This window comes from Biomphalaria glabrata, chromosome 11 (genome assembly GCF_947242115.1).
Source record: "Biomphalaria glabrata chromosome 11, xgBioGlab47.1, whole genome shotgun sequence".
In the NCBI taxonomy this organism is placed as follows: Eukaryota; Metazoa; Mollusca; class Gastropoda; family Planorbidae; genus Biomphalaria; species Biomphalaria glabrata.
Window position 1 is genome coordinate 9,531,809 of NC_074721.1, and position 12,791 is coordinate 9,544,599.

Here is a 12,791-nt window from a genome sequence, read left to right on the forward strand (position 1 = left end):
AAGAGTCATTTATAACATTTGTAGTAACATCAATGCAACTTTTGAAAAATTGGTTTTTAAAAAAAAAATCAATAAACAAATATACTTTTGCTGGTGATACGTTCTAAGACCGCACGCGAAGGTCAGATTTTCGCGGTATTTAATTTCATAAACGTAGTCTTCATTATTTTCGGATATGAACAGTATCACAGGACATCCCCGCAAACACTTAAAACCTCTAGAAAACCATTTCATTAATAGCTTTTACTTGCTGTTCCTTTTAAAAACCCATTAAATGTTCAGTAATTTTTAAAAGTGTCATACAGCACTGTTATATCGCATTACTTTATAAAAAAGGATTGCTACGTATACATCAAATATACTGCTAATTTAGTCTGCAATGGAAAAAAAAAAGGGTTGAGGGTGTGCGAGAAGGATTCCTTATAACCTTGTAACCTTGCCTGTATTGAACCAGTTGATGCGCTTGTACAGCTATTTCGGCCAGTTAGCTTCCAGAAAGTTTGGCGATGACGTATAAGTATAAAGTTTGTTTTTTTTTTCCCCAATAGGCTACTGTGCAGAGACATCGTGCTGCCTTGGGAAAACCCGTGTCACAATGTTAAAAACAAAAACGGTGGAGTATTGTATATATATATATATCATATCATATAAAGGTATGTAGTCGGGCTTTGCAGTTTGGAATAATAGAGTGTTTGTTAAGTGTAATAGACATGGATAATAATTATCAATATACCGGTAATAGTTTATGGTATAGGCCGTAAGGCTTTAAAATCTTTTTACTAAAATAGTTGTTAATTCATTACCGGTATTAAGTTGAAATCAACAGTGCCGGATTTTTAGTAAGTAAAGGCCTTGGGCAGAATTTTTCTGATGCAGCCACAATTCAGTACCGTACACGGGTTTCCAAAGAAGCTTTTGATTACTTTTGAAGACTTTAGAACTAACCACTTGGTCTTTCCATAGCACGAATCCTGCTATTCTAAATGGATGATTTTTCTTTTAAAGATTTCCAGCGATGGGTAGCACAAAGAATTGTACCATCAGGGGAAACAATTTCACTTTATTGTGGGCTTGAAGCATCTGTGAACGCTGTCATAAATTAGGCATCACTAGCTTGTTTTATAACTTTGTTCCTTATATAGGGACCACACCTTTAGTACAGATTGCTTCACCTCTGATTGAAAACTGTTATTATGGAAAACTGTATGATAGACAAAAGTAGTTTACCGGCTGCGAATTGATCTATCTATTAAGTTTTTAAATGTTGGAGCAGTACCTTAAAGGAAACTCAGTAGATCAGAAAATATTTTAAAAATAAAAGTGTGACTTTTATCTTTCTTTTTTATTGTTTTTAAATTTCGCAAAGGCAGTACATTTTATGAAAAGCGTTACAGACGGTCCAAAGAGGGACGTCCGATCGCCTTATTTGTAACTTATGTTGAGCTGACTAAATTGAGCAAGAAAACAAAAGTCCTATTCCATTATAGGGGACTTATGCTATATCATATTAGCAAAAGGTTTCAGGAAAAGCCTAATATTAGTAGCACTAAAAGAGGCATAATATGTCATACTGGTCGTTTGGTATGCGCTACGGACTGTCGTCATGACGGTGCCGGTTTCGATGGTCCCTGCCGTCCAGCAAGAGGTTTGGGTCAGGTCGTTAGCTCGGACGTAGCTTACTAATCTTCATTTCAAAAGGAACATCTGAACACAGGTTCACGTGTACACATGTTTATCACATTGCCAACATAGGTTTTTATGTCGCGGAGCAAGTATTTTTAAAATTACCATTATAAAGAGGCTACTATTTTGGTGATCACATATTAATAGTGGGTAACTGTAGCAGAGTAGGTGATTTGACAGCAATACATCGTGTCGGGTCTAGTTAAAGGCAAGTTTAAACAAATATTAATAATTTAAACAAGTTAAATAAAAACCTCGCTTATATTGATTGAAATTACATAAATTATTTTGAATCAATCATGTCATTAAATTTTAATTATTTGATTACATAATTATTATTTTTTTTTATTGATTCACGTGTTGGTGCAGTTTCTTCTTGATCCGAGAATGGGAAGTGGCAGAAATAACGTGTAAAAGATTCTGGACAGACAGACAGACGGATACATATAAATACAAGTAAACTATCCCTTTCAAACCTTGCGATACATGAACATATGATGTAAAGGTAATTAGTTTCTGTGGTGAAGGTTAACGAAAGTGTCATATGGCACAACGACCAACCGCCTTTACTTTTCCCCCATTGATGTCAGGTACCCATTTAAGTTGTGTGGACTCTGAGGCGCCCTAAAGATCCCGAAATTAAAAATCCTAGTCTTCACTAGGATTCGTACCCTCGGTGAGGAGGCCAAGTGCTTTACTACTCAACCTAAGTTGATAAAAATGAGGCAAAAATAATTGATCGATTAGCAGCTTCGATTATACCTTGATCTCATAATTTCATCTCGTGTAATCTCTCTCTCTCTCTGTCTCCCTCTCTTTCTCTCCCCTAAAGAGAATAAAACGCACAAAAGAATGCTGAAAAAGAGTTAAGAAGTATATGACTAAAATATTGTTAAGGTGCAGAATCATAGACATAAATAAATATAGAGTGGAAAAAGGAAATAACTTCATGTAACTTGAAATAGGAAAGGCCCATCAGCGAAATGGCATATAAAACGAACACCTCCCCGTAATTTTTATCCATTCTTGTTTATTTCAAAAGTAACTGCTGAACTAATAAAATGGTATTACAAAGACTCCATTTTTCTACATTTTCCACCTATTCACTTTCGTTTTCCCTCATAAAATAAAGCATAGCTGAAGGTCAAAGTTGACATGTATGGAAATTTCATTCTCAAAACGTTTCCGGATAAACGAGAATAGGTCCGAACTTAAGGCGATTTTAAAGCACTAATGGACATCGGCCGAAAAAAAATCGCCTATTATGCTTCTAAATAGATGAGGAAATAGTTAGCTAGAATAGCTAAGGCTATTCATTCCGTTGAAAAAAAAATATTATGGGGTGTTCGCTCAAAATGACCTTTTAACTGAAAACCTATTCAGCGAAACCCCTATTATAAGCTTAAAAAGCCATTAATAATAATTTAGTTACTGATTTAATCTGTTTTTCTTTTTGTCTTATCTATTGTTATTGTTTGTAAACTGAAATATTAAAATAATAGGCCTATTTTTAACCTTAACCCAATGTCTTCGATTTCGAAGATTAAGGATGAGTGCAGTAGCCTACATGTTTCACATGTCTACGCCCAGTTGCGACCAGCATATTTTCCCGCATTTTCTTTCCGTCTAAAATGTTTGACTCGCACCTCTCTCTCCAACAGTCATATGCAGGCAGTTACTTTCCTCTATGCCAGTGAGGGTGAAACGAAGCATCATTTGATCTTAACAGCGCTTAGGCCTATACGGTTTATACGGGAGGGGGGGGGGGGACTCTGTTTTGCCGTCCTCCTTTTTTTTTTTAACTGGCTGGTTAACCTCTTGTTACTAATTAATGATATTAATATGTATATAGATGTTTAAAAGAAGATCAGCATTCATTTTCACTGGGTTCCCCCACCATTCTGAGATTAGGATTTCAGAAGATTTCCAAGAGTTTTCCAGGAGAAAATATTCGATTTCAGGAGCGGAAAAAAACGCTAACTATATATTTAGTAATAAATATAAGAATTTCCATATAATATACATGTATAAAATTACAAGATCTCTCCTGAGCCTTTCGTCTCCATGTCCGAAACCCAAGTTGTAGATCTACCTCCCATACATCATCAATCCATCGCATTCGGGATCTGCCTTTGGGTCAATCAGCGCGCGCGCGTGTGTGTGTGTGGGGGGGGGGAAGGTCGAGTTGATGTTGATTAAATAAAGTGCACTGAACATGTGTTCTTAAAAAAATAGTCACAGTAACGAGAGTTTATGAAATGGGGAGTAAAATGTCGTGGACTAGCCTATAGGGAGGAGGCGAAATATAATTTTGTAGTTTCTTTCTTTCTCTAAAAGAAAAATATTGGATCACAAGTTTCGTAGGCTATATAGACATCAGTTCCAAGCAGAGAAAGGAGATGTGGAGCACGAGAAAAGTGAAAACAAATTTAGGCCTAATGCCACACGGAGGACAATAGTTATAATGCTTCATGGAAGAAGTTAATAATAGAACTATTTGAAGCATAATTTCCTATATTTTAACATGCTATTTCGCTATTTTTTACGGCCTTTCGCTCATTATGACTCCCGCGAAAATTGCGTTCGCTGATTAGGTCCGACCCCTACCGCAAGTTGACTTGAATTATAAATTTAATAGCTGATATGGAAAAAAGATTCAAATTTAGTTTTATCGCCCAATAGCTGAGGAGTCCGCAGATGTTTTCATTTTTTAAATAAGTTTAACCATTGCGGAGTTAAAAATTCTAAACTAAAAACTGGCACAAAAGCGTTCGCCATTGGTCCTTTCCCATATATCTATTGTTGTCGGATTTCCGAATTCTGAAAAATTGCATGATCTTCAGTCTTAGAGATTAAACAAAACTATACTGCTCAAAATGCTGTATAATAAAGTACACAAAATTGCAAGTCACAAATTTTCGTTTCATAAAACTCTTTTGTCGGCCAGTCTATATTTATTTATGTCTATGTGCAGAGCTTAGCGTGTAGATAGATGGCTGAAAATCGACACAAACAAGAACAGGCTTATGACGTTTCATTAACTTTGGTAAACTTATCTAAAAATAAAATGTTTAATATGCATCACACTTTCACCTATTTCAAAACCTTCCTCAATTTTTTTTTCAAGACTAACATGTAAACATATATATTTTCAGCAAATAACTACTAGTAGGTCTATATCAGACCATGATCAGAAACAAGAGCTAGACTCTATCAGCAGATAAAAGTCCAACCAAGATAAAGTGACAAAATATAGGCCTACTATAAAGGCACATTCCTCGTTCCATATGATAGGACAAATTTGTACAAATGCTCCTTCATCCTTAGTGCTATTGTAGCATGGAATGGGTTGCCTGAGCCAGCCAGGAAAACTTAATTATGACTTGGCAGAATTTAAGTCATCATGCATGACTAGATGGAAGACGCGTAGGACGTAGGCTAATCATCTTTTTTTTTTTAAAGAAACGTCTGTATTTTATAAGACAAGATAGGTTAAAAGTCCAGCCAAGATAAATAGACAAAACAAGCCTTCCGACGCAGCATACGTTGTACGGTTTAGACACTGCCGTTTTACTCAGAGAGACCCTTACAAAACCCTTTTTAGAAAAGCTAATGGAAATCATTTTCTTTTAAATTACAGTTAATGTGCACAGTTCTGTCTTTGTCAGTCTATCTGTCTTGATAGATAAATATAGAGAAAGGGAGGGAGGAAAATGGAGAGAGAGACACAGAGAGAAAGAAGAAAAAGAGAGAGAGAGTGAAAGAAGAACAAGAAGAAGAGAGATAGAGAGAGGGAGCAAAAAAAAATTCCCCTTTCAGACTCAGCCCTTGTGGTCTATAGGACAGATGATGTAAAGGTCATCTGTTTCTTTGCCTACGGTTAACGGTGGGTATCATGTGGCCAGCACAACGACCAACCGCCTTTACTTTTCCCCAAATAATTTCAGGTATCCATTAAAGCTGGATCTTGAAATTAAGAATCCCAGTCTTCACCAAGATTTGAACCCGGGGACCCCGGTTCGAAAGCCAAGCGCTTTAAAGCCACCTCGGAAGCAAAACTGTATCAAATTTTTCGTTGTAAACTTGTCTTCCTGTCAACAGTGTGTAGCTACACGTCTACACTTCTTTATGACTGAATAAATGAGTAAAATATGCTAACTATACGTCATACGTACTAATGTAACACTGGCGTTCTTGCAACAGAATTGATAGATCTATAGTTTGGTATAGTCTTGCGTATTCTAGTTAACGACAGCTGTCCTACATGTTTTGTAAACAAACTGTCATTGTCGAAGGGAAGTGACTCATTCTAGAATCACGAAATATTTTTATGACTCGCTTTGTACCGGTAGGCCCCATATAGTCTGTGTCAAATGCCATCGTTGCAAAGATAGACATATATACTGGTTGAATTGTAGGTAAATGTAGACCTTTAAGACACTTTTGAAATGATTCTTTTTCATTTTTTATTATTATAAGTCCAGCTGCCCATTTGGCCAGATAGCCTATAATACAACGAGTAAAGATTACAGTCATTTTTTTTAGCGCACGCACACACACACAGACGGAGACAGACAATGAAACAGGCAGACTAGCAGCACTATGTCTTTTCCTCTATTCTTCCTCTTCCCTTTTCACTCTTTCAATGTTCAAACTTGCATGCTTATATAGTCATGTAGGTCCTACACGTCATAAATATTTTTATCAGAAGATAACCACATTATAATGTTTTCTTGTAGATTTGAAATGGGAAAGAAAAGGATTATGCTTTCTTTTGTGTTCTCAAAAATTGTCCCGAGCCTTTAAAATAAAATAAAATATAGGCCCTATATTGTTTTATTAAGGTATGTAAAGGATGTCCTTTTTCAGTGGGGTCAACATGTGGCACGGATCTGGGGAAGTTGATGTCTTTACGTTAAAATGCGAAGAGTACAGTAAAAAAAAAAAGGCATGCTAATGCAAAAAATGATAGGACAAATTTGCACAAATACTCCTTCCCTAGTGCTATTAGAACATGGAATGGGTTGCCTGAGTCAGTCTGGAAAATTAATGACTTGGCAGAGTTTAAGCCATTATGATTAATAAGCATGACTAGATTGATTTAGGGACACACGTAGGACGCAAGCTTCTTCTTTTTTAAAGTAACGTCTGTATTTTATAAGATATTTTAAGATTAGACAAGGTAGATTGCCCCCCCCCCCCCTGAAAAAACAACAACCGTGTTATGAAACATAACCAGCTTTTTCTAAACGAAGATCGGTTTATTAGAAGTGAGGTTGTTGTTATCAATTTAAGCAATTTAGTGCTTAAACATGTTTTAAGCAAATTTTCATTTGAGACCGTGTATAAAGATTAGTAATGAAAAGTTCTACTATTGGCCTCTCAACGTAGATGTATAGCCTAGCTATTGAATCCTGATCTATGTAATATGAGAGACAAGGCTCATTTTTTTTAAAAGGATGAATCACGAAGAAATAAATGAAATATAGAAATATTTGCTTACATCTCGCGGCAATATGTAGAATTTTATAATAATAAAAATAATCATTTGACTTAGACTATGTTAAAAAAATATTCTGGGATAGATTTTATAAAGATATATCTAGATCTATCTCATTAATTAAGTCGAATGTATTTACGATTGTGCCAAATGCTTTTTTTTTTCGGCTTGAGATATCGAGCAAGCCAGAGAAATCTGGAAACATTTTAAGAGGTGCGCGATACTTGTTTTGTACTTATATATTTATTTATTTCGAAATTAAACAAATATAACATAATGTGATACTATTTTATAATAAATCTAATAATATTTTTATAATATTTATTTTCAACTCTTACGAAGTAAGATAATGTTTACCGAGTAAAACAAAAATAATGCTACATTTTTTAAAATAAGTTTTCTTAAGCCAACATAACTCTTCTTGTTTGAAAAAACTAGAAAAAGCCGGACGTTGACATCGAAGTATCGACACTACTCTAACAATTATGTGATGATTTAATTCTTCTGAGTATAGAAGGAAGTGCAAATAATGTAAATCTGGGAAATATAGGTGATAAATCTTAAACTTTTTGAGAATAAAATATTGCTTAAACAATAGTAATAATGTAAATGATTCTTTATTTAAAAAAAGAAACAATTACAACCTTTATAAATATTTAGTCGACTACAAGATTCAAGTATCGATACCAAGTATGTATGCCTGTTCGCCCTGATGTGTGCAAAAGGTCTATCACCGCCATTGCCACTGTTTTTATTTTCATTTTAGCTGAGGCCTTACAAATCTCAAAACTAGGACATCAGTACAGGGAATGATACATACACCGGACAGGTAAAATATTTAAAGAATTAATACTTAATGGATTTTTACTTTGTTTTTTTGTAATCTGTCGAGACAATATGTGCAATTTACTCAGTTTTTCATAAGACTTCTTTAAATACTTTAAAATTCGTCTTTATAATTATAGATTATATTATAGACTCTAGATCTAGATCTAGTTTAGTTACTAAGTTAGTAAAGTAACTTAAACTTTACTAGATCTAGTAACTAGATCTAGTTATTTTCTAGTTAGATCTATGATCTAGTACAGAGTTACTGAGAGTACAGTAGGTTAGTCTTTAGTTGAATTATTTGTCTATCATTTATTATGTCATTAGTCATTATGATTTAGACTAATGCTAGATCTATAATCCTATAATATAAGTTAAGATAACTATAATGTAGGTAGAGTCTACTTTGAAAAAAAAATCAAAATAAATATATAGATCTAACAATAAAACATTAGAACCTATCTAGTTATCTAGTTAGTTGTTATATTTATGTAGATTAGATTGTAGAGCTTGCTGAGAGGTTTACAATGATACCAAATTTATATTCTATGTTATATAGATCTAAATCTAGGAGCAAAGTTGTGTCGTTTTATGTGTAGAAAAATGGACTATCACTATAGAAAATGTCCAAAAAACTTTGATTGAAAAAATGAATTTTCGTCTTTATCTCATCGTAACTTAATATCCATAATAGATAGAAGCTTGAAATTTGGAACACATCTATATACCCATTATTTGGTTTTCAATTTGATTATTTCACCTCACATGCAGCTAACATTGATTCATAGTTAATTCAATTGTTTGAAAATTGACTTCGATCCTTTTTCTAGAATGCTAGGTACTTTGATAAAAATTTCAAACTCAATATATTGTGATGAAACTGATATAGTTAGATAGAGCTCTTTAAACTGAATTTATTGATACCTAATTTATGTTTATAAGATAATTAGAACAGAAGTTATAGCAATTTTAGTGGCGAAAATTTTGCCTATATTTTTAAAAATATTTCGTGACCGAAAAAGGGAAATTTTGCAATAAAAATGCTGTAACTTATAAACTATTAGAGTTATTTGCATGAAAATTTCACAAGAAATGCATGATTATGTCCTGATATTTATTTTACTTTCAAACAACGGATAGACTTTGACGAAATTTTCTTATTAATTTTTAAAGTGAGGTTACTTGTAAAAAAGAAACGATCGACGAAGAAGTACTTTTTCACATTTCAAAGACCGTAACTTTTGAACCGTAAGAGATAATTGAATACAATTTTAAACAGAGATGCTTGATTACCTGTTACTACTTATTTTACCTTTAAATTATACATAGAAGTCCAAGAAAATATTTTACACTTCATGACGAGGCACCACGTGTCAAAAAAAAAAAGACAGAAAAGTGCTTTTTTTCTGTTAAAAAGGCTGTAATTTTTTAATTTTCAGAGATATATGAATAAAATTTTCAGCACAAATGCATGAATTTAATTGTGTTGTTATTTTCATTATTTTGAAACCTGAGATTGAAGTTAGCACAAAACTTTTTTTGGTTATAGCACTGTGGCGACAGTAAGTAGATGTAATAAGTCACCAGGTCAAAAATAATTTTCCAATATGAACTTTTTTGCTTGCCCTCAATGATAGTGGCAGAATCTGTTAAAGTATTAAATTACATCCCTGTCTGTTGCTGCCACATTAGTGTGTATGACAATCATGTCAAACCGCAGCCACATCTCCTTCTTGAGCTCTGCAATGCTGCCAGGTGTCAAAGTTAGTGTATCATCCAATACAACTTAACTACACCACTACTGCTCCCTGCCTCTGCATCATCAGTGTATGTTTTGTTTGTTTTACGTGTTCCGGATGTTCCTTCAGAGTTGAAGATAGTTACTTCCTAGTCCAAACCTCCGGTTTGACGAGGAAGGAGCGGGTAGGGTTTGAACCCGGGACCATCGATAAATCCAAACGACAATCCAGTGCGCAGACCGCACAACCAGGCAGCCATCCATCTGACTTTCATGTCACCACACTCATCACCTAGTGGCACACCACTGCCAGTTATGTACATGATGAAGTTTTCTGTGAAAATAAAAAAAATATTTATAATTGAATAATTGTCTTTAATTTGATTTTAATTAATTATCATATATTCATATTCATAATTTAACACAATTTATTAGATTTTGATTTATTTTAGAAAAGTTATTTTAAAATATTTTCTTAGCTACTGATCTAGCATAGTAAGTAATAATAATATTCTTTTAAATAGACCTAGTATTTTAAAATTTAAAAAAAAAAAAAAAAAAAATTATGTCTTTAGAAGATGGCTCCTTGCTAATCCTATCTAATCTTAATTATATTTAATGATTTTTAGGAATCCAGTCTTTTTGGACCTAGATCTATTTAAAATCTAATTCCACTGCTAAATTTATAAATATATTTATAGATCTACTATTTAAATTAAATAGCAAAGATTTTTAAATAGGCTTAATTATAACGGAGTTATGATCTCGCGACTAGATCTAGCTTTAAAATTATTTCTTATCTAACGGCCTTGATCGCGATTGAATATCAGGCTTCTTGCGAGATAAATAAAGAAAATAACATCATAAAAGTTAAGTATTATCATCAAAATAATATTTCTAAAGTTTTAAATTAATAGATGATCAAAGAATTGATCGCTGTTGATGGATTTAGAAATAAAAGGAATGTAAGAAAAATACGATACGGCTATTGTTATCATTGTTTCCATCATTTCCGGTAAAATGGTCGCGATCGCTTCGTTCTCGAAAACGATACCCCGTCCTTAGAGCTTACGTCTGGCCATCAAGGCAACAACTTATTGAGATAAAACTAATGAAAATAGTTAGGTCTAATGTTAATCTACACGCAGTAATTAGTTTCAATGACGACACGCGATAAAAAATAAAAAAATTTTGAAGTCAACTTACCGCTATCTGCCGTACGAGAAATGTCCATGAAAACAATAGAACCACGCTTATGTCGATCTAAATAATTAACTGATATACTATCCATGTGAAAGGAATGGGCACAATTAATCCGATTAAGGATGATTTTGAGAACAAAACCACATTATACTAGACCACACATTGTCTCAGCCTTATATACTGCCGCAGGGAAACACTAGTTTCCGGTAACCAAAAAAAATCGACCTATTCAGGAAAATCAAAGTACCTAAGAATGCTGTTGGTAGAAACTTCCTCAGCTTTATAATATTTATAAATATAATGTAAAATAACACCTTGACAGCATTCACTACGTTGATCAAAGATATAAGCTGTTAAACAATGCATAAATCATTTATACTTCATATTATCAACGAGAATTACTAATGTCTGGCGCCACATGTCGCTGCATCATGGAGTGACTTCATTTAACATCGCCAGGATGGGCTCAAACTTGCCTTAATAAGCTGATTTCCTTTTATAGTTTGTGTACCTAAGTATAGAAAAAAAGAGATTTCTAACACTACTCTATAATAGAAATATTGATTTTAATACTATAGTCATAGATTGTTATTGTAGTTATAATTTTTCCACTTACCCATTTTAAAAAATAGCCTAATTTGGCATCATTTATAACATGTTAGGGGAAGTTTTTTTAATTTTGGAGGACAAAATTTCATTAAAAAATAATGAAATAAACTTTAAGCATAAATCTAGGTCTAAATTTAAATAAAAAATTACCAAGCTTGCTTAAAAATGATATTAAATGCAAAATCATTCTTACCTATAACTTTACTGTAAATTTTCTAAATAAACATGTATGACTTCCATTTGTTGACAATGTGGTATCATTCAAAAGCTTAGGAATCCTCCTTTAAGATTAGCAATGTAAGTTTTTTTTTTTAAATGAAGCAAATGTAAAAACAACAATCATTCAACTAACACCATGGGTTTGGAAGTTTAGCTATTCTGTTTCAAAACTATATAGCAGCTAGTCTAGCAGTTTATAGGTCAGTAGAGTAGGGATGTCAAAGTACCTACTATAATGTTTATATGATTAGATAGATCTATATGATTATGTAATTATGATTATAGAGTTTATAGACTAGATTACTAGATCTAGAGTAATCTAGACTCTATATAGTGTCAGGTGGGTTTACACAGTTTGTTTATCTAGAATCTAGGCTAGGGGTGGACAGAATTTCACTGAATTCCTGGTGTCCCCACCTCAACAGTATAAAGGCTTAAAGCAAAAACCCAAAGAGAAAAATAATAGAATAATACTAATAATATCGTATAAATATATAAAACTATGACATAACTGATCATCGAATAAATGACATCCAACTGAACAGTTAGCGAATAAACAATTGTTTAATATTTAATAATAACCTAATTGCAAATTAACAAGATATTTCAATGTATACCAATCAAAGAATCATGGTGGTTTAACATTGCATTAATAATTGTACAAATAACACACTTTACCTTCCTCACGTACACTCCATCTCGGCGCCCTACAGCTCGTCAGCTTCATACCCAACAAACAACACTAGATAAAGACACGGCTCCAAGGGCAAGAGTGACGACACTCTTCCCCATAGCCCCAAGCCTAACAACCTGAAACAAAAGAAAACCTAAATCTATTGATGCTGCTACATCAAAGAACTTTTCATTGGCGACACCCTTACCGAAAAATTAAAACTTATTAAAACTATGTACTTACGTACCGTTAAAATGGGGAAACAAGAAAACTGTTTAATGTAACCAGCTAAAAGGCTCTCTTCACTGCGAAGGCAATATGGGAACCAAGGGTGACGG

General features: G+C 33.4%; 1 protein-coding gene across 2 annotated transcripts in view; it reads left to right on the forward strand.

Annotated features, from left to right (window-relative positions):
• Positions 1 to 7,856: 7,856 nt before the first annotated feature.
• LOC106079460 (transcription factor CP2-like) overlaps positions 7,857 to 12,791 on the forward strand; it is a 39,596-nt gene continuing 34,661 nt past the window's right edge. For both annotated transcript variants that reach the window (XM_013240628.2, XM_056004974.1), the window contains exon 1: positions 7,857 to 8,012. In XM_013240628.2, coding sequence (XP_013096082.1) covers positions 7,993 to 8,012 — 20 coding nt within the window. In that variant the 5' untranslated portion in view covers positions 7,857 to 7,992. The remainder of the gene's footprint in view (positions 8,013 to 12,791) is intronic.